At 41.6% G+C, this 22,132-nt stretch overlaps 2 protein-coding genes across 7 annotated transcripts in view; one reads left to right on the top strand and one right to left on the bottom strand.

Annotated features, from left to right (window-relative positions):
* The window catches only part of STAT1 (signal transducer and activator of transcription 1), a 46,445-nt gene extending 40,745 nt beyond the window's left edge, over positions 1–5,700 (top strand). For 2 of the 5 annotated variants that reach the window (XM_075934198.1, XM_075934194.1), the window contains 3 exons: positions 466–541; positions 1,635–1,737; positions 2,527–3,117. In XM_075934198.1, the coding sequence (XP_075790313.1) occupies positions 466–541; positions 1,635–1,737; positions 2,527–2,550 (203 nt within the window). In that variant the 3' untranslated portion in view covers positions 2,551–3,117. Of the gene's footprint in view, positions 1–465; positions 542–1,634; positions 1,738–2,526; positions 3,118–3,281 lie in introns of those variants that run through there. The other 3 variants (XM_075934197.1, XM_075934195.1, XM_075934196.1) reach the window with 3 other exon arrangements.
* Positions 5,701–11,449: 5,749 nt separating this feature from the next.
* Positions 11,450–22,132, bottom strand: part of GLS (glutaminase) — a 118,160-nt gene continuing 107,477 nt past the window's right edge. For both annotated transcript variants that reach the window (XM_075934203.1, XM_075934201.1), the window contains 4 exons: positions 20,437–20,498; positions 15,435–15,511; positions 15,283–15,346; positions 11,450–12,763 (listed from right to left, as the gene is read on the bottom strand). In XM_075934203.1, coding sequence (XP_075790318.1) covers positions 12,607–12,763; positions 15,283–15,346; positions 15,435–15,511; positions 20,437–20,498 — 360 coding nt within the window. In that variant the 3' untranslated portion in view covers positions 11,450–12,606. The remainder of the gene's footprint in view (positions 12,764–15,282; positions 15,347–15,434; positions 15,512–20,436; positions 20,499–22,132) is intronic.

Below are 22,132 nucleotides of genomic sequence, written 5' to 3'. Positions count from 1 at the left end.
TCTGTACATGGTATCAGGCCAAACAGCTGCTCCTAAATCTGCTTGCCACATTGTATAGTTTTACAACCTTATGTCCCCACTAGCAGTTAGATCCTTGTAACTGAACCCTGGCACTTATATGACATTGCATTGACATCAGTGGGAAGAAAATGCTGCCTGCGAGTATCAGGACCAGGTTTTCCTTTATTTGGGGTTTTTTTTCTCTTCTTTTTGCTATGTGGCAAAAGTCAAACAGTGGAAACTGATTTGACACACAGTCTTCTTTAATGAAAAACAAATAGAAATACAGTGAAATATTCATCTCTGCTCTTTCAGTTCTGGCAGCCTTAATTTGTAACAGTAGCTGGTAAAACATTTTCAAAAATAAATGTAATTTTTGACACTATTGCTTTAATTCATAGAAAAGATTTCCCACAATGAAAATTTTGGTAACCATAGGTGTATCTTTTTTTTTTTTTTTTTTAGCCTCTGAGCCTATGGATTTAGATGGCCCCAAAGGGAATGGATACATCAAAACTGAATTAATCTCTGTATCTGAAGTGTAAGTTTCAACAGAAAAGTTGGATTTCTAGAAATTGGATTGTATTTGAAACTACAACCAATTTTGTACATTTTAGGAGTGTTAAAGATACACATGATTTGCCATTAGCTCTCTGCTTTGCTAAGTCCAGTGGGTAGAAAGACACCACAATACACTTAACAAATCAGAACAAAAGCTACTGTGTTAAAATACAAAATGTAGAAATCTTTAAGCAATTTAAAGCAGTTTTTTCATACTTGATTTTTCGTAAAAATTAGCTACTTCAGTTTTCTTTTGACTAACCTGACCTAGCTTGACTTGATTTTAGTAAATCAGTATGTATCCCCAGCCATGCACCTCTCATGTCCATTTGTATTAAAACCACTCTTGCATAGCAGAGTGAAACACTGTATCTCAGCAGTGCAGTTAAGAGGAGGCTGGGCTTTTTGCTTATGGAACCTCCTACTGCTGGTGGTTTACTAAAGTCAAAGCTGTTGATCTTGCAGAATACAGCTACACTGGGTTAAAAGATCCACAGCACAGCTATGGCTTGCCCAAATCAGCTGTCTTGGGTTCGCAGGGCTAAAAATTATGTTGACATTTTGGCTAGGGCTGAAGCGTGAACTCTGGTATCTTGCATTTTCACAGGAGCTACACAGTAATTTTTCATCCACACAGCCTGATTCAGCTGTCCTAGAGTAGCAATGGCTTTTTTATCCCTGTGTAGATGTGGTGGCAAGAGGGTCCATAGGCACTGGGGTCTGCAGCTGTCCTAAGATTTCAATGACACTCTGCATAAAGCCAAGGAGTCCCTTGTAATGGATTCTCTTGGTGAAAGGTGGTATCTTCCGACAGCTCAAGTTTAATCAGACTGCATAATTACCATTACTGCAAAATGAGATAGATATAATTTCATCGAATCACCCTTCTCAGTGACATCTACTCTACTTGTTGCTTTTTAAATTGAATGAGAGGGGGCCAGATACCATGGTGAGCGACACACGCTATTAAAAATCAACCAACTGAAGTAAAAGGATTTTGAAATGTTAAATGAAATGACTTTATTGAAATTAATATTAATACACCAACGGTTTATCTCTTCTCTCCATGTCAGCCACCCGTCCAGACTCCAGACCACAGAAAACCTCTTACCCATGTCTCCTGAAGATTTTGATGAGGTGTCTCGAATGGTGAGCCCTGCAGAAATTGATACTGTGGTATGTTGGTTTGGTTTTTTTGTGTGTGGTAGCAGTGGGAGGAGAGGGGAGTGGATACATAATTTTGCTTTTAAAAGGCTCCTTTTTTATCCTGACATGGAATATTTCATATTTTAAATTGACTCTGATTTGAACACAAACTAGCCTTCCAGAATAAGTGACCACCTCCAATTAGCGGGAAATGCAAACACATTCCTTTGCAGGTTAGAGCTAAAGGGTACAAGTCAGTTGAGTATTTATAATACAAGTCATGGATAGGTCATGGGTAATAAATAAAATTCACAACCCTTGACTTGTCCATGTCTTGTACTATAAATACCTGATTCTATGTCCAGGGGCAAGAGGAGGTACTCTGGCAGATACTGTTGCTCTGGAGTCAAGGGAGCAGCCTGGGGCCCCACAGCTGCTCCAGGCCGGGGGGGGGGGGCAGCTTTAGGTGGAGGGTGGCCAACAGTGCTGTTGCTCCCACACTGCTGCTCTGGGGCAGCTGGTCCCAGGACAGCTTGAGCAGTGGCCCCAGTGTAGTGGGTTCTGAAAACCCTGAGTAACACATCCATTTTTTGGATTACTTAACAATTTTGCTGTCAGAGTTTAAGCCCCATAAACAAATAGCAGCACAACAGTACTAATGCTCTTACTATGTAACACCATGACAAATAATAGTAAATGGCACTTACGTTTTACAGTAGACTTTAAGTGTAAGACTATTTTAGTACATTCTTTGCTATGGTTTGTTTTAGGCTAGATTTTAAGAGGTTTTTTTTTAATTAACCTGTGCTCTCTTTGCAGATGTGTTCAGCCTATCCAACTTAAGTGGTCCCGGTCTCTCACCTATACCGTTTGCACATGTGCATCCTTAGGTAGCTTGCATTTTTCTCCTTCCCTGTTCCACAGCCTGCCGAGGTACTCAAGGCTTTGTATAGTTTGTGGCTAGCTTTCTCCAAATTCTGAGGGAAGCCCTTGAATAGTGTGGCACACCAGTGCATCAGGCTGATGCTTCAGTTCAATTAAGGAATTGAAGTTCTTACTGAGTTAAGTATAAAAATGAATAATAACTAGAGTATGGTACTGATTGTGATACTACATTTGTTTAATTGTAATTTTCAATGGGCTAGAGAATTTTCTGTTACTGCAACACTCCAGGAGAGAAGGTTGGGGTGGGAAGCTGGAAGTCTATGGACCGTTGAGGCTTTTGATTGGGAGAGCAGTGTAGGTTTATGGGCGAAGCCCCCAATTATTCTAAATGTATCATAAATGAAATAATTATGTTGACATTTATAATGTTGTCTTCAGGTTTTAAAGTAAGGGTAATTCACACCTGTGAGAGTGGTTTCAGACTGCCCTCATACACAAACAATACAGCTTCAGTTTGCACTTTGACTCACACTTGGAAGGCTTTCTTTTGCAATTAAGAGATCTAGAATATTTTCTTTAAAATGAAAGCTTACTTCCTCAAAGGGTACAGCCACAAACTGCACTGGGCTGTTTGCTTCTGCTCTGCTAAATCAGTGACATATGCTTTTTTATTTTGTTTTACTACAAAGAAGCATGTTATGGTAAGAGTGGAATACAGATCTACTACTTGTACTACTCATTGAGAAAAGAAATACCCATGGAAGAGGATGTCTCGTCTCTCAAAATCTTTTTCATGTAGAATATTCCCAAAGGCTGTTATGTCACCCCAAAGAACAGTGTTTGAACACATGCTGCATATTTTGTTTTCGGCCATGGCACACCGGAATTGAAAGCCAGACACTGTAGAATTATGCACAATAACTTACATGGAGTATAGTTCAGTAAAATCTTTGAGAGGCAGTAGAGAGATGTTTCCTCAGAGGGTCCTTAATCCAAACACTGCCCTCCCTCCAACCATCATTGCAAACTAACTGCAAGGATTTCTCCCCAGCGGGTCTTTGCTCTTGCTGCACAGACGCCATAGCCTACACCTGTGCTGGTAGTTACTTGTGGGGGTTAAAGTGCTGTGACATTGACAGAATTAATTATTGTCTAATATGAAAATTCATGTGTCCACTAAGTAGTCACAAAGCACATAAAAGTTTAAATTTAAAATTTAATTTTAAATAACTGTTACCCAAAGTATATTATGAATAGGGGGGATGTCTGTCATTGTAACATTGATACTGGTGGGGGGATTAAGCCTGAAAAATAGAGAATTGAAAGATCCTCAAGAAATGCACATTTGTCAAACTGACAGAGGCAGCTCTTGGCCAGGCAGACTGCAGGCCAAGAAGATGGATGTGCACTAAATCGCTGAGATTTTTCTGTTGACTTGATTGAGAGTATGAGCAAGCCCATTCAGAGGACAAGTGTGTCTTGCTTTCCTCTTTGTAATAACAAACAGCACTCCTAGCATCTCCACCCCACAGCGAAAGAAGCACTGTTACCTTAATTGAAAAATAACACATTTGTTTTAGCCCAGGTTGCAGTTAGAAACCTGTGGCAGACCAGTGCCAGCTGCCCGTGCTCCTGAGGCTTGGGCTAAGGGGTTAGTGGAGCTGTTCTCGCTCACGGTGCAGCCTGAACTCTGGGACCCACCCACCTTGCAGGGTTTGAGAGCTCGGGCTCTAGGATGAGCCCAAGCAGCTACACTGCAATTCAATAGCCCCCTTAGCCCAGGTGAGCTGCAGGTTTTTAACTGAAGCACACACATACCCTAAAGGGCTTGTCTGCAGCACAACCCCACTGAAGTCAGTGGTACTGTGCTGATTTTCACAGACTACAGTCCCTGCTGCTTTACATGTTTATACTGACCACACTGATTTTGCCCGTAGTCTCTTTGGGGGGGAGAGAGAGGGTAACACTTCTCCTGTACATACTGGGCATCCCATTATTAACGAAGTCATGTTTTAGAACACTTCTCATTTTTAATATTGATTATCTGAAAGAGGGCTGCATGGACACGCATCTTCATTCATAACCACAGGCTAAAGCAAGATGAGTCACAAGTGACTGTGTTAGGTGCTTATAGCCCACACAAGCTTTGGTACTTGGAGGAAGGAGACAGTCTAGAAGAGAAGACTTGTTCTCAATAGATTGGAAGCTAATTAAGTCATGGTTACCTAATGAGGATGGTCCCTTACACAGATTTCATTGATTTTCAAATCTCACTACGCATTCATAATTCCTCATGAAATAGGAAGTCACTAATTTGCTCTCCTCAGAGTTTCAATAGCTGCAATACTTTGGCTCTTGCTGCACTGAGGAACATTTTGCGAATTAGCTTATAAGTGACACGGAACTACATTGCCACAACAACATGGAGTGCAGTAGCATTTTAAAAACTATTAAATGTATTAGGGTAGGAGAGCATAAGCTTTCATGAGCTACAACTCACTTCCTCAGATGCCGAAAGGGAAAAGAAACACAGAAAGAGGGGAAAAAAATACAGAGATGGAAGTGTGATTTCAGTGCTAATTAAATCAGAATGGATGTGGCTAATCTCCAACAGTGGTGAGGTCAGAGTTCCTGAATGGGAAATAACCTGTTGTAATATGAGAACCACTCCATGTGTTTGTTTAGACCTTGGTTCAGGAAGTCAAATTTGCATATGTCTTTCAACTCAGCAGTTTCTCTCTGTCTGGATTTGTCTACACTGCAGGGGTTTTGTGCGAGAAGCTTTTAAAATTTCTTGCACAAAAGCATGTCCACACCTCAAAAGCGCATTCCAAAAGCGATGTTCTTTTGCGTAAGAGAGCGTCCACACTGCACAGATGCTCTTGTGCAAGAAAGCTCTGATGGCCATTCTGTGAATGACCATCAGAGCACCTGTGCTTTTTGAGATAGGCTCTTTTTGTGCAAGAAACCCCTGCGGAGCATCCATTCATGCCTTTTTGCGCAAGATCTGTAGCGCAGAAAGGAGTTATTCCATGAGGATATTCCAACTCTACTGGCAAAAATCCTCTATCTTGTCGATTTACTGTGGGTTTTTTTTCCCCACAAAAACTCACTTGAGATGTGGACGCTCTGTCGGTTTTTGCGGAAAAACTTTGTAGTGTAGACATAGCCTTAGAGAAATCAGACTTTAAGAATGGCAACATTCAAAAGCCAGTGGGGGCGCACTTTAATCAGCAGTTTTGAACTAGCAAGTTGCCGTTCTCAGGCAGAAAAACAGACTGCAGAGAGACACTGCTGAACTGGAATTATAAGCAAATTTAACACCCTGAACCAAAGTCTAAAACACACAGCGTAGTTCTCCATTTACTATTCAGGAACAATCACTTTCTCACCACTGTTGGAGATTAGCCACATCCATTCTGATTTAATTAGTACTGTTGTAACACTCCCATCTCTGTATTTTTTCCCTATGTCTTTTTTTTCTCTTCAGCATCTGAGGAACTGAAAGCTTATGCTCTACTACCCTAATACATTTCTTAGTCTTTAAAGTGTTACCAGACTCCTTGTTTTTGCTGAAGCAGACTTAGACAGCTACTTCTCTGAAAACTGGTCAGATAGGTTGAAAAGGTGGAGCCTGCTTCGTAAAAAGGAAGTGGTAAAGCGTGCCAGTAAGTGCTACCTACTAGGGATGTTAAAATTCATAGAATTAAGTAACTATGTAACTGCTGAAAATTTCAGCTGTTACACGGGGACAGCAGTGGGCATGAAGCAACAGATGGTTCTATAGGAACCAGCTTTTAAGCTGCCTCCCCATGCATACTGGGAGCCGGTGTGTTACTGTGAATGTTAACCAATGACTATAGGCTCATCGTTAAAGTTTTGCATGTGGTTAAAGTATTACATCACTGCTGCCCACAAAGAAAGGACTATGATTTTCTGACTATGAAAAATCCTGAAAGGATCCGTGAGGAATGTTTGCTTAGGTGGCAAAATAGTGCCAGTTTGCTTTATTTGGATTCCGCTATCTAAAAAATCAATGATCATAAATGAAAAATATATCAACAGCTTAATTTTATTTTTGTTCTCTTTTTAGAGTAGCTAAATGTACATAAATATTTAATAGCTATCAAGTAAAGTGATGTAGATGTAAGACCTGTGATGTGTTCTGTACAATATCTTTCAAATACCTATTCATATTGTATTTGCCAGTCAGATTTTTCTCACAAATTCAAAGATTTACCAGGCATAGATGGCTTTATGCCATTTTTGCATGGATGATCATTATAATACCAGATATAGTCTTTTCCAGGTTAAAAAAACCCTGAAGTGTCACTTAGTGTCACATGGTTATTAATAAATGAGATTGATACAATAATCTTAAAAAAACAATGGACTCATGAAATTTCATTGAATTTTTGACATCATGAAGGCTTCTATTTGATTGCAAGACCATTGGGGCAGTTTCATCTCTGTATGGAAGTCAGCTGGTTCTGTGAGAGGAAGGGGCATGAATAGGTAAACTATAATGGCCTTGTAAATACGCTCAGGGCCTTCTTTCTGAAGAGAGGAGGGAGCGGTTGGAAAAAGCCTTGAAAATGATTCTGAACATCTTCCCTTTTAGCATATACACTTGTAAAAAGAACAAGACACACAGCATGGATGCTTTTAAGAGAGGCAGTATATAAAATCTTCATTGCAGCCACTGAGCTGCTATTGTGCCTCATTTCAGTAACACACTATTCAGAAAAGTCTCCGAAGGATACCTGTGGTAGTCTGTATCTGCAAAAACAGCAAAGAGTTTAGGCCCTAATAAATCTGTTAGTCTCTAAGGTGCCACAGGACTTGTCGTTGTTTTTACAATATTCAGAATCACTTGAAGATAGATGCAAAGTTATTTTTTAAAAATTCTCCAACTTGTTAGAACCAGGAATACAGCTTTCTCTTCCTACTAATGCTGGGCAACTTATTTCAGACAAAATTAATTTTTCATTGTATTGTGACTTGGTGATAGTAGTAGCCTAGAATGGGCCCTCACGGGCTTGGCTAGTCTGATGCCTAGTAGCACTCACTTTTTAATGTAGTTAAGCAGTCAGGATAAATTCTCTGAAACTGCTTTTTATTACAGGTTGAAACTCTCTTAACTGGCATTCTTAACAGGGACTCTGGTCCGGCAACATCTGTGGTACAACAGGATCACAGATGTTCCAGGACCAGTGAGTTCCAGTGGAGGGCAAACACCAGGGAGCTGGCAGGTCAGCGGGAATCTGCCGCAGTGGATATGTGGCTGCCCGGAGCAGCAGCAGGTGTCAGGCTCAGCTGTGGGAACCCAGCTCATAGCGGCAGTGGGGCTGCACATCAGAGCCTGGCATGCAAAGGCAGTGGGGCTGCAGCAGGAACCCAATGCGCACACAGGTGGTGGGGCTGTATCACACAGCAGTGGAAGCCCAGCAAGCAGAGACAGTGCAGCTACCCAGCGCACAGAGGTGTCGGCACTGCCCAATAGAGCAGATGGGGTTGACAGGACAGCAGGACCACCAAGAAGGGGAATCCAGCTGCGAGGGCAGTGATTGGGCCAGGGCTAGAGGGGGCTGATGGCATCAGGGCAAGAAATGACCAGTCCTGCAAAATCCCTCATCTGGGATGGGACAGGCCCTGGACCAGGGAGGTCTAACCTGTATGTCTAATTTGTAAATCATGTGTGAGGATGCACTCGTCTACCATCACTGGAGGAAATTGAAGGTGTTCGTTGAAGACATTGTCATTCTCTATCAGATTGTTTGATTGTATTACATTATATAAAGGTGGGTTTTGCTCCAGAAGGCCATTCCCATCTTGAAACCATGAAAGTCTCCACTCCTGGCTCCAATTTGAGATCTACTTAGGATAAGTGGTGATGGTTTTCAGTAGAATCCCTTGATTGCTTCCACAATTTTCTGCTATAGTATGAGGCTGGGCTTTGTTAAGGAAACTTCAGAAGCAAAAATGATGCCTACATATCCCTATTTCATTTTGTGGTTCTTAGCTATTTCAAAAGCCAGAGCATCCATCTAATTCCTGATTCACCAGATTCAGGGATCTTCCTCATCTCAGCAATAACCTTTATTCCTAAAGAATAGAAACATCCTTAAGACCAGCTGCTTCTTAGAATACCCACAGAAGGTTAGTTATGCCTTTTAGTATCATTTCTCCATCACCAGCTGGGCACCTGTACTGGTGAAGAAAAGCTTGAGCGTGCCTATTTGGCATTTTCAGGCTTTTAGATTTGAAACTGGTAGGAGGCTGTGCCCCCTGCTAGCTGCACTTGCCACCCCACCCTCTGAACCAGCCCCAGTCTCTTGTGCCCCCTCAACCCCAGCTGCTGGTGAGGGGAGCCAGGGCCTCTGCCTCCCCCCTTACAATCAGTGTGGGCCTCTGGTGCGCGCCCCCCCCCCCCCCCAACTACAAGCCTGGGCTTGCAGAGAAGGGCTAGGAGCCTAGTTCTGAGCTAATGGGATTAGCAGCAGGGAGGGGGGAGAGGCTGTGGGATGCAGAGTGACACAATGACATCACTCTGCCATCAGAATTTTTTTTTAATATATATAGAGAGAATATTCAATACGCTTGATGATTGATGCTATAATTAAAGCTTGGCACAAGACCTTCCCAGTACAAAAGTAGCCTCAATACTAGAAGGCTTCAAAGCCGCCTGAGATGAAAGGCACCACACATTCCACTCACTTTGGCTATTTCTATTAGAGGGGGGTAAATGATATAACTAACCAATACAAAAAACTCTCATACATCAATAATTTTTGGTATTCTTGTTTAATTGTGCTGTAAAAAGCAATAATACCTGGATTTTATTCATTAAAATAAATATCTTTCATTTTCAGAACCAGTACAGCTCTAGTAATTTTAAATTTAGATTCACTTACAAGAAATTGCTGAAAGCAAATACATTCATCACTGTCTATTCCCCACAGTAAGAAATCTAAAATGTCACATCAATCAGTCACAATTGCTGATAGTATAGCATCAATGAAAACACTCATTGACTGTCCAGTTCTGTAGCTAAAAAGGTATCAGTCCACTACATCACATTTTTCACAAAAAAGCTGGGATAATTAACGCTAAGATCAGCACAATATTTCTTTGTACAAAGCATTAAGTTAGCTTAACCATTTCTAGCTGCAGTGATACATAAGCACATATATGACAACACAGAAAACTCTTTGGAGCATAAGGATGGCAGTATTTGATAAGCCATTTAAATTAAAATCTGTGTGTCAGTGCCAGCAATGATGAGCAGCCAAACAAGTGAACAACATTTATAAATAATTGCATATATAAATAAATGCACTGCTTCCACTGGGCACAATCTTTGCAAAATAATATCTCCTGGTACAATGAGGAAAATATTACCAAAACTGTCCTGATAAAAATGCATCGGTGCTATAAATCTTGCTAAAAGCTCTTAATATGGGGGAGAAAAGCATTCGGTTTAGGGACAGTCATAAGCTCACTGATAGTTAATTAAAATACCTTTATCTTTCAGTGCATATACCTACCTACCTACCTTCTGGAAAATTTATTGTCTGAGCAAAGTAAATTTGACTGATTTCATCAAAATAGGTCACTGACTTTTTTTTAAGCCAGCAGAGGATACATTTTGTTAGCAACGCAGAGAGAGACAAATAGAAGTGTCTCGTAGATTGAGACCAAATCCATACCCCTGAAGCCCCACCTGAGAAATTTTACTTCCTAAGGTAGATCTAAGAATGTATAGAGGAAAATGTGTGATTTAGTTTGCCTGGTTTTATCCTCTGTAGGAATGCAGCAGAGACAGGGCCTTGTGCTCTCAACAGTGTCCTCCTCTGGCCAAGAAGGGTTCAAAGGGTATCCCATCCAGTTCTTGGTTAAGAAGGAAGATGGATGCAACACAAGGCATGGCTAATTTAAAAAGGCATGAGGCCTTATGGTGAATAACTGACTTGAAGCAAAAAAGTAGCTTGAGAACAGTAATATCAGATCAAGAGGGAATAAAGCATGACTTATGCCAGGCAAGCATTTTTCACTAATCAGATTTTAGGGACTTAAGTTTTCAAATTACTAGAAGACAGCATCTTTATTATGAGCTAGATAGGCCACTGCTTGTGCTGAATATCAAGTGCCTCTGTTTGATTTCTCTTCCATGGGGAGGTGATGTGCATGGTGACTAGAGCACTGGAGTGGGCTGCAGGAGACATGGGTTCCATAACTTGACTCTGCCACTGACCTGCTAGGTGACCTCTCCAAGCCTTAGTTTTCTCGTGTGCACAGTGGGCATCTTGAGATATATAGATGAATTATTACTGCCATATCTTTGAGATGCATGAGATGTGTGCAGTGCCCATAAATGGTGTCAATTCCACTGCCTGATGCTTGACTATCACCAACTTTCAGTACTGTAAAATGGGCACTCTCCTACCCGGTTTTTTTTTAAGGGACTTCACTCTGTGATTTCATATGGAAGTGTCAGTAATCAGCTTGCTGCATTGGGCAAGAAGTTGATACAGTATAATGGTTCCAAAAATAGAATGTTTGGATTTAAATTCCTTGTAACTCATGTATGTAGGACACGGACTATACAGTGATGAGGGTAAATGAAACAGTCTACATACAAATGAACAACTTGATTTGTGTATGTTTCTGATTTCTGACCTGTTTTATACCAGTAGAACTTCAGAAGTTTCAACAAAACGTGAATATTCATGCCAGCCTAAAAAGAACATTAGACCCACAGTTTGGCATAATTACAATCTTGCTTCATGCTTTGATTAGCTCTATGCCTCTCTAAGTTATTTCAATCCATCATCTTTTTTATTGTGCACCTAACTCATTTAGAATATTTGGTTAAGTATTTTGTCTTTCACATACTTTTAGTCCCCTGAATGGTTTTTGGTGCAGTTGCAGCTAAGGACAAAGCATAAGATTGAGATAAATTATTTTGCAGTCTACAAGATTCCCCATAATGCATATATATGAATACTGTGGAAGCACCAACTAAAGAAAAAGCACTTCATTGTCTGAATATGGACAGAGAGTGAGGCTAGATGAGGGCATTTGAAAGAAAAAGCTCAAAAAATGTCACAAGTTATATTCCCCTGTTATTTGGTCATCAAACCAACCTTAAAACAGATTCCCCGAAAAAAAAAATCTTTAAGAACAATTAGCCAAGACCACTGGCAAATGTCACCATTTTGAGATTTACATTATATAAACAACAGATTGTAGTGGCATACACCTGAAATTCTAGCTACCTGGGAGGCTGAGGATGGTGACTCACTTGAGCTCTGGGGTTCTGGGCTGTGGTGCGCTATGCCAATTGGGTATCTGGTGCCACTGTCAGTTGGGTCAGTGTGTGGCTGAAGGAGCTAGAGCAACATGAACAGTGTGTTGTGGTCAGCATTCTGTGAAGTCTGATGGACTGATCAATCAAGGTGACACAGTGACTATGTTAAACAAGGCTGCATGGAAAAAAAATGAGGGAAAAAAAGATAAGTGCAGATCCTTGTTCCACAAACCCAAACTAAATCTATACCAGCATCCACAACTTGCTGAAATCTAGCAAAACTACAGTGACACTTGCACATGGCAGCAGCATGGTTCCACTTTGGCCACACTGTAAGAGATTTGTTTAGAAATGCAAATTCAGCAGAAAAATTCCTGACTACAGTTGAAGATATACATAGAACACAAAAATAAATTAAGTAGTGCACAGTAAAGATATCAACAGCTAATACTTCTTTTACATCAATTATATGTAACATGAGGTAATATTGCTCACATTATGGAGAGAGATTTTTAAGGGTTGTTTTTGCTTTTTGGAGCGATGGGTTTGTCTGCTGCATATCATGAAGAAAATTCCTGTAACACTGAAATAAATAATCTGTAAAATATACACCACTGTCAGACAGAAATACACACGCTCTTCATACTCATTTTCCACAACAACATAGGTAAGATATTTGATTCTTGGGATCTAGCTGAAGATGGTTAGAGTAAACCATCTAGATTTTTATGAACTGTTTGATTTTCCTTTCCATTGCTGGAATCCTCTGGAGGTGTGTATTGAATCTGGAATTCTTGAAGAATTTTAAATACATCATGGTGTCCAAAATGTAAAGCTTCATCCATAGGAGTGTTATTCCATCTGAAACAGGGAGCACAATATTTCTAAAATCAGTAAGCAAGTAAATCCACCACTGAATTCCGATGATTGAGTCAACAATTGCTAGTGCACTATGCACTAAGCTCAGTGACTATGTAAGTACCTTCAATTAATTAGATAGTAGCTCCCAACCTTTTTTTGACAACGGATGCTTTTCTTCTTCTATCCCTTCAGCATCAAAGTAATTAACAAAATGAGTGGGATTCCATTCATTCTTGTGCTTCAGTATAATTGTTTAATAAATTTCTGCCCAACCAGTCACACATCTCTGTCACATCAATGTGTTTTCACAGATGTCACCACAGACAAAACATGGCATTTTATTACTCAGGACTCAACAGTGCAAGGCCAAAAGGGACCATTCTGACTTCTCGTGCAACACAGGCCCTAAAACTTCCCCAAAATAATCCCTAGATCATATCTTCTAGAATCCAATCTCAACATGAACATTGTCAGTGATGTAGACTCCAAAATGACCACTGGTAATAAATAAGAAACCAAGGTTGAAAGCATCTGTGCTGTTTGTCACTGGAAACAAAACTTTTTACTTGAAAAATGAAAAACAACACATTTGATTTGAAAATCATAAAAGACAATAACTGTTTTTTCCAGCCCTTGTTAATAGCACGAGTGCACTTTTGTGAATTAGGGTAATCAAACTAGACAAAACAGTAAACATAAAAAATAGCTAAATACATGCTGATGCTATTTACACCTCATTAGGGATATAAAATCCCATTTAACTAGTTAACCAGTCAAACGTGTTTAACCGGTTGTGACGGCGCGTTGGGGTTTCCCCATCTCCTGCACCCCCATAGTGGTACGAACAGACTCCACCAGTCAGTAGAATAGAGAGAATTTATTGCTTCTGCAGGATACAGCACAGCACAGGTGTAATCTGGTTACAGGGCAGGCCTAGGATGCCTCAGCCCCCCTTGAGATGGGGGAGACTGGGACCCTAAATGCCAGACCCTTCTCCTCCATGATCCCAGACAGACACTAACTATCCCTTCCAGCCCTGCCCCTCAGCCAGGGGTGGCATTCCACCTTCCTTTGTTCCTCTCCCTGGGAGGTAACCGGTAGAACAGGTTACCTCCCTGTCCCATCAGCTACTCGGCTGGGCCGTGATACAGACAGCAGCCAGTGGGGGTCACCCACAGCCCAAGCCTAGCAACCAGCAAGGTACCCACACTATGTCACACTGGTTAACCGATTAAACAGGTACTGGGAGGGCACTGCAGCCAAGTGGAACTCCCCTGTCCGCAGCACGCCCGGGCTGGGCCTGCTGTGGACAGGGCCTACTCCAGCTGGGCCTACTCCAGCTGCCCACAGCAGGCCCCACAGGACTGAAGCAACCCCTAGCTTGCAGTGGATGGGGGGGCTGCTCACCACCTGCACTGGTTAACCTTAACTGGTAAACATCACCTGATAAGGGTGACCAAAATCCAGATTAACCATTCACATCCCTACACGTCATCAACAAACTTTCCTAAATATAACAACAATATGCAAAGCTCATTGCATACAATTGTGTATTCCCTCTTTAAACGGGAGTAAGAAATCTCAAAATACAGCATTCCAACAGAGTCATTTTTTACTTCCTCACACCAAGTAAATCAACCCCCAAAAACAAATTATTTTTACTGAAGTATGTTTCCTAATGTTGATCCGTTTGGCATAGGACAAACTCGTCCCTTGAGGAGTTTTAATGGAAAAGCTGGTAGTTAGAGCAGATATAGATACATTATAAACTTCCCACCAACCTTGATTACAGTTTAATCTTGGCGTAAGAACTCTGTAGCAATATGGGTTCCTTTTAGAATGCATTTTATGTACAAAAATGCACCCCAAAAAGTGGTCGTCAGCTGACCGTGAGGACAATGCTGAATCAATGGTACTGATTGGGTATTATTCCATTGTCATGACATACATATGTATAGTGGTGCAGCAGCAAGTCTATTTGGTGACAACTATTATTGTACCTCGCTTGGCAATAAATCTACTCTGGTGCTTTCAATCCCTGTCTAATTTGTGGTCTCTGGGGCACTCGAAGTCTGTTGTGTTGATTTACTGCGCATGTTGGAGAAGAACACACACAAATGTGGGGTGTGAGAGATGTTTATGTGCAAATTCTGCAGATATATTCACACAAGCACATCAATCTATACATTCCTTTTTCTTGCCTTCATGCCACTTTTGAAAGAAAATTCTGCAGCAGTTGCTTTATTTTCTCAATTTTCCCTACTGATGTCTGGAACTCCTGCTTCTTTAATGGGAATAGGGGAGAGGGGAGAATTAGTGTTGTTGGATCAAATGGGCTCTAGCACCTGCTACAAATTAGCTGGCTAGATCAGATGGTCCCAGTTGTTCCTACTTTCAACAACACATGAGATTTCAGAGGAAACAAGAACTCTAGTCAACAGACTGCACTAAAGCTGGACTCATTAATATAATTAGCTACACACGCTCCCGTCCTTCACACCAGCAGCACAATTACTCACCTGTCTTTGGGGAAAGGATTCACTTTGCAGGCTTCCAGCAAAAATTTAATTACTTCCACATGACCTATAAAATAAAAGAAGGATTTAATATACTTTTTTAAATTAAAACCACTAAATTAATAGCTTATATCTTATTTATCAAGAGACACTACCTTCTGCAGCTGCTACATGCAATGCTGTTCGTGAATCATAATCTCTTTGCTCCATATCCATACCTGACAAAGCAAATCTGAAAGACCAAATTCAAAAAGTCACTCTCAGAAATAATTAAAGAAATACAGACGTAATCACACTTTTAGTGTAAAACAATGAGATGCCCTCTGTGGCAGGATTTAAGTACTAGCAAAAGAACATTATATTTTCATCTGAACTTTAATAAAAGAGGGTATTGTCTACACTTGCCCCCAGTTCGAACTAGGGAGGCAAATGAAGCATACCGAAGTTGCTAATGAAGCGCAGGATTTAAATATCCCACGTTTGATTAGCATATCTGCGGCCGGTCGCCATTTTAAAATGCTGGAAGCCCGAATTAACGCGCTGCGTGTAGATGCGGTAGTCCGATCTAAAACCCTTCCCTCGAATTAACTGTTACTCCTCATTGCATGAGGAGTAACATGCAACGAGGAGTAACACTTAATTCAAAATAGCTATTTTGAATTTGGCGTTACTCCTCGTAGAATGAGGTTTACCAAATTCGAATTAAGGGCTCCGCTATTTCGAATTAAATTTAATTAGAAATAGCGGTTTGCATGTATAGACGCTATTGAAGTTAATTCAGAATAACGACTGTTATTTTGAATTAAGTGCTGTGTAGACACTTAATTCAAAATAGGGGGCCTCCAACCCTTCCCAGGGATCCCTGGAGGCCACTCTGGGCACAACTAGGAAAACTTACTTTCTTCTCCCCCAGCCTCGGAGCCATTAAAGGGGTAGACCCTGGCCACAGTGCCTGTGCCAGCTCTAAGCCTGCCAGTCCAGAGCCAGCAGTGGCCACTGGGGCCCCTGACATGAGCCAGCGAGCCACTGGCAGCCAGCCCTCCACCACTCCCCAGGAGCAGTCTACCAGTTCCCAGGAGTCTGCCAGGGGCTAGAGAAGGCGGGCATCTTCCTGGTCCAAGGTGGAGATCATGGACCTTATTCAGGTTTGGGGGGGATGCCCCCAAAGCCCATGATCTCCGCACTAGATGGAGGAACGTGGCTGTCTACGGCAGGTTAGCTGCCAGCCTGGCCACCCAAGGCCACATGTAAACGCAGGAGCAGGTTTGCGTGAAAATCAAGTTGGTCTCGTGAGATCCCCACCCCTGACCACTGAGCTTCCCCTCCCGCTTCTTCTCCTTGCTTCCCCCTTCCAGCTGCCTCCTCCCAGATTTCCCCTTCCCCTCTCCCAGCCTCTTTCTTCCCCTCTCCCACCTCCTTTTCCCAGTCTCCCCAGAAGTTCATCCCCCCCTCACTCCCTCCAGTTTTGTTTCAATACACCCAGTTTCTATTTTTAAACATACGTATCTTTTATTTGACATCAGGAAGGGGGGCTAGGGAGGGCTAAGTGGAAGGATGTGAGGGAGGAATGGGGCACGAGCCCCCGGTGGGGAGGACTGGGGAGGCTCTGAGGGCTCCTTGGGGTGGACGCTCTCACTGAGGGCCTCCTGCATCCTAACAGCCCCCCGATGGACTCCCCGGATGGCAGCCTGCAGCAAGTGCAGCCAGGCTGATGGCAATGACCCCACGAGATGCACCAGCATGCCCAGGGGCAGCTCTGGCTCCATGTGGCCGAGTGCGGTGGTGTCCCGAGTTCTGGCACTCAGGGCACTCCAAGACAGGACTGCTTTGCTGTCCCTCATCGAGGTAGACAAGTAAGCGGGGAACCCTGAGAACTGTCTGTCTGGGTAGGGGTAGGGTCCCTTTAAGCACGGAGCTCAGTTAGTGCGTGGGGCTGCTGCCTGAGGCTAAGTCCTAACCTGATGCCCTGCCGGCACTGGTTCCGGCCAGCCTTAACTTCGGTTCAGGGTCCACTTAGTGTGGATGTGCTATTTTGAAATAGTTTTTGTGTATAGATACATTATTTCGAATTAGCTTAATTCAAATTAACTATTTCGAATTAAGTTAATTTGAAATAGCGCTGTAGTGTAGACATACCCTTACTGATTAAGTTCACTGAGATATGAACTGCAAACGGAACTTACATCAGCCAGAGACATTTTATGAAGAATCTACCCTGTGCAGGAAGGATCTCAAACCACTATAAAGCTCCTAGAGCAGCTCTGCAGCCAGCTTTGTCCCAGCTTTGCAATGGTACAGTGAAGAACTAGGCCTTCCACATTCATCTGCTCTGTCAATGACTCTTGTGAAATCTGCTCAGTGTAAAATGGAAAGGATTTTTTAAATGCTGCCAGCTCTATAGTACTTGGGATCTGAAAATCAAGCAACGTTCTCTCGGCTCCTACATCACCAGCAATAAACATTCCTACGTTTGACCTCTGCTCATAATTCAGGAATTGATTTACAAGGTAGACTAGAACTCAGCTTGAGCTTCCACTGCTGTAAAAGATTTGAGATGAAGAGAACGTGGACACAAAGGGAAAAATCAGTTTATGTCCATGCATCATGATGCCATTTTATATTGTTACACCTCTGGCTATAACCAGATGTACAAATTATTTTTCATGTTATCAACATGAAGTTTTGATATGGAGACTGATTATATAACGAGCTTAACTCCTTGGTCTGTCAGGAATCTGACGAATAGATATTAAAAAAATGAGCTTGATAGGATCTAGCACTGCTTCTAACACCTTGTGTGTTTAAATGGCCCTGCTACTTTGGAGTATTAAAGCAGCAATCACAGAATCATAGACTCATAGAATACTAGGACTGGAAGGAACCTCGAGAGGTCACCGAGTCCAGTCCCCTGCCCTCATGGCAGGACCAAATACTGTCTAGACCATCCCTGATAGAAATTTATCTAACCTACTCTTAAATATCTCCAGAGATGGGGATTCCACAATCTCCCTGGGCAATTTATTCCAGTGTTTGACTACCCTGACAGTTAGGAACTTTTTCCTAATATCCAACCTAAACCTCCCTTGCTGCAGTTTAAGCCCATTGCTTCTTGTTCTTTCCTCAGAGGCCAAGATGAACAAGTTTTCTCCCTCCTCCTTATGATACCTGAAAACGGCTATCATGTCCCCACTCAGTCTTCTCTTTTCTAAACTAAACAAACCAAGTTCTTTCAGCCTTCCTTCATAGGTCATGTTCTCTAGACCTTTAATCATTCTTGTTGCTCTTCTCTGGACCCTCTGCAATTTCTCCACATCTTTCTTGAAATGCAGTGCCCAGAACTGGACACAATACTCCAACTGAGGCCTAACCAGTGCAGAGTAGAGCGGAAGAATGACTTCTCATGTCTTGCTCACAACACTCCTGTTAATGCATCCCAGAATCATGTTTGCTTTTTTTGCAACTGCATCACACTGCTGACTCATATTCAGCTTGTGGTCCACTATAACCCCTAGATCCCTTTCTGCCATACTCCTTCTCAGACAGTCATTTCCCATTTTGTGTGTGTGAAACTGATTGTGCCTTCCTAAGTGGAGCACTTTCCATTTGTCCTTATTAAACTTCATTCTGTTTACCTCAAACCATTTCTCCAATTTGTCCAGATCATTTTGAATTACGACCCTATCCTCCATAGCAGTCGCAGCCCCTCCCAGCTTGGTATCATCTGCAAACTTAATAAGCGTACTTTCTATGCCAATATCTAAATCGTTGATGAAGATGTTGAACAGAGCCAGTCCCAAAACAGACCGCTGCGGAACCCCACTAGTTATAACTTTCCAGCAGGATTGTGAACCATTAATAACTACTCTCTGAGTATGGTTATCCAGCCAGTTATGCACCCACCTTATAGTAGCCCCATCTAAGTTGTACTTGCCTAGTTTATTAATAAGAATATAATGGGAGACCGTATCAAACGCCTTACTAAAGTCTAGGTATACCACATCCACCGCTTCTCCCTTATCCACAAGACTCGTTATCCTATCAAAGAAAGCTATCAGATTGGTTTGACATGATTTATTCTTTACAAATCCATGCAGGCTGTTCCCTATCACCTTACCACCTTCCAAGTGTTTGCAGATGATTTCCTTAATTACTTGCTCCATTATCTTCCCCTGGCACAGAAGTTAAACTAACTGGGCTGTAGTTTCCTGGGTTGTTCTTATTTCCCTTTTTATAAATGGGCACTATATTTGCCATTTTCCAGTCTTCTGGAATCTCTCCTGTCTCCCATGATTTTCCAAAGATGATAGCTAGAGGCTCAGATACCTCCTCTATCAGCGCCTCAAGTATTCTAAGGTGCATTTCATCAGGCCCTGGTGACTTGCAGGCATCTAACTTTTCTGAGTGATTTTTAACTTGTTTTTTTATTTTATCTTCTAAACTTCCCCACTTCCCGCTAGCATTCACTATGTTAGGCATTCCTACAGACTTCTCGGTGAAGACCGAAACAAAGAAGTCATTAAGCATCTCTGCCATTTCCAAGTTTCCTGTTCCTGTTTCTCCCTCCTCACTGACCAATGGGCCTACCCTGTCCTTGGTCTTCCCCTTGCTTCTAAAGTATTTATAAATAGTCTTCTTGTTTCCCTTTATTCCCTGTAGCTAGTTTGAGCTCATTTTGTGCCTTTGCCTTTCTAATCTTGCCCCTGCATTCCTGTGTTATTTCCCTATATTCATTCTTTGCAATTTGTCCTACTTTCCATTTTTTATATGACTCCTTTTTCATTTTTAGATCATGCATTTCTCGTGGTTAAGCCAAGGTGGTCTTTTGCCATATTTTCTATCTTTCCGACACAGCGGAATAGCTTGCTTTTGGGCCCTTAACAATGTTCCTTTGAAAAACTGCCAGCTCTCCTCAGTTGTTTTTCCCCTCAGTCTTGATTCCCATGGGACCTTACCTATCAGTTCTCTGAGCTTACCAAAATCCGCCTTCCCGAAATCCATTGTCTCTATTTTGCTGTTCTCCCTTCTACCCCTCCTTAGAATTGTGAATTCTATGATTTCATGATAATGTCTTCTACCATGGTCTTATGTTCAGAATTCATGTGCAATAGTAGCTGAAACACAAGTGATTTCCTTTCCCCAATTCCATATTGATTTTACCTTCTGAGTGCAGATACATCCCCAGTGTAAGCAGCAAAGAGCAGATTTATCACAGACTTTACCTGTGAAGTGAGAAGGAAAAAGTTATTTTTTTTTCTTGAGGTGAGAAAGCAAAGCTATAGCAAGGGCACTATTGGCAAATGTGAACTATGTAAGAATGTATCTGGGTATATTTTTAATACAGTCTAAAAAGGCTTTCAGATCAAATTCCAAATAGCTTCATCACTGGCAATGTAATGCTTCTTGGTCCAACTCGGAATATACCACTTTTTAGTTTTTCTGTACAACACAATCTGTATTTTATAATTACAAAAAATTTAGAAATATTTTCCTTTGTTGATCAAATTGTATTTCTCGTTTAAACATAACATTATATATTACCGAATCTCTAACCCGTTGCATGATTTACATAATTCATCATGACAGATTGCTTAAGGATGAATAGAGACCCAGGACTTGAAGACTAGCGAGATGTTACCAGTCAGCACCTAGTATGCCAAGGAAAAGCTATCTGAGGAAACCTGCATACAGCACCTTTCTCAATATATTGTTATTGCTCGTATTTTCCATTACTTTTGCTAATACAGTATGGAGGCTTTCTACAGACAACGTCCCAGAATGCTTCACAGTGTTAAGTAATAAAAAGAAGACAAACTAATAAGTATAAGAAAGACAACAAAGATTCATTTCAGAAAGGCTGCTCTAGATAACAAGTCCTGAATATATATTTCACAGTTTCATAAGCATTTATGGCCAGCTAGAGATACCAAGTCTTAGCCTATTAAAATGGGATTTGCAACATTGCCCAGTACTATTCTTCATCAGTAAGGTTCCCAAGCATAAACTAATCCATTCAGTTTGGATTGAACTCTGTCTCCTTTATAGATGATCATTAAAACAAATTCAGAATCACAATTCTTCTTGGATTCTCTACCACATACACCCAGCCTTCTCCATCTGTTCCCCGAACAGCGTGGCTGTGTTCATGGGACATTGGGGTGTTTTGTCATCATTTGCACCTTTTATAAGCTAGAACTGTGGAATCTTTTCACATAAATTTCCCTATCCAGTATTGAATAAAGATTAGTTATAAAGCAGCACAGTAATCTATACAGAAAAAACAAAAGGACATAAACAAATCACATCTTTGCAGCATCTTTATGGGTATGGCCTCAAAACTTGAAACTCAAAGACTAAGGTGGACACAGACACCATCTTTGGTCCAGCAGCATGAACACTAGCAGGGTTACCTTGAATCACCATTAGCACAGACTCACTGACCTACTGTCCTCCTGCTTTGCCTCCTTGTGTTGACACTGATGCAAGCCCTGAGCTTTAGCACTCGGCCAATTTCCTGGGGTTAACTCAATGAGCCTATGACTCTAGGGTAAGTCACCTGCTGCCTTTTTGTGGAGAAAATGACAAAATCCAAACCCTATTAAATCAGGGCCTAGTCTTGCGAGGTGCTAGGAATCTGCGACTCCCAATGACTTCTGTGGGAGGTGAGGGCACTGGCTACTTTGCAAGGCAAGGCTCTGAGAACTCACCCTTCAATTCTTGTCATTATTCTTTTCTCTACTATTAGCCAATATACTTGCTGTGAGTTATTGTTCTTGTAGTGTGCTTGGCTGCAACTCATGCACAGACAGACCTGTATCATTAACATGTGCAACATGTGGCAAGAGTTCAAGCTTGT

This window comes from Pelodiscus sinensis, chromosome 7 (genome assembly GCF_049634645.1).
Source record: "Pelodiscus sinensis isolate JC-2024 chromosome 7, ASM4963464v1, whole genome shotgun sequence".
NCBI classification, from domain to species: domain Eukaryota; kingdom Metazoa; phylum Chordata; order Testudines; family Trionychidae; genus Pelodiscus; species Pelodiscus sinensis.
The sequence above is the reverse complement of the archived record's forward strand: the minus strand, read 5'-3'. Positions and strand labels throughout refer to the sequence as shown.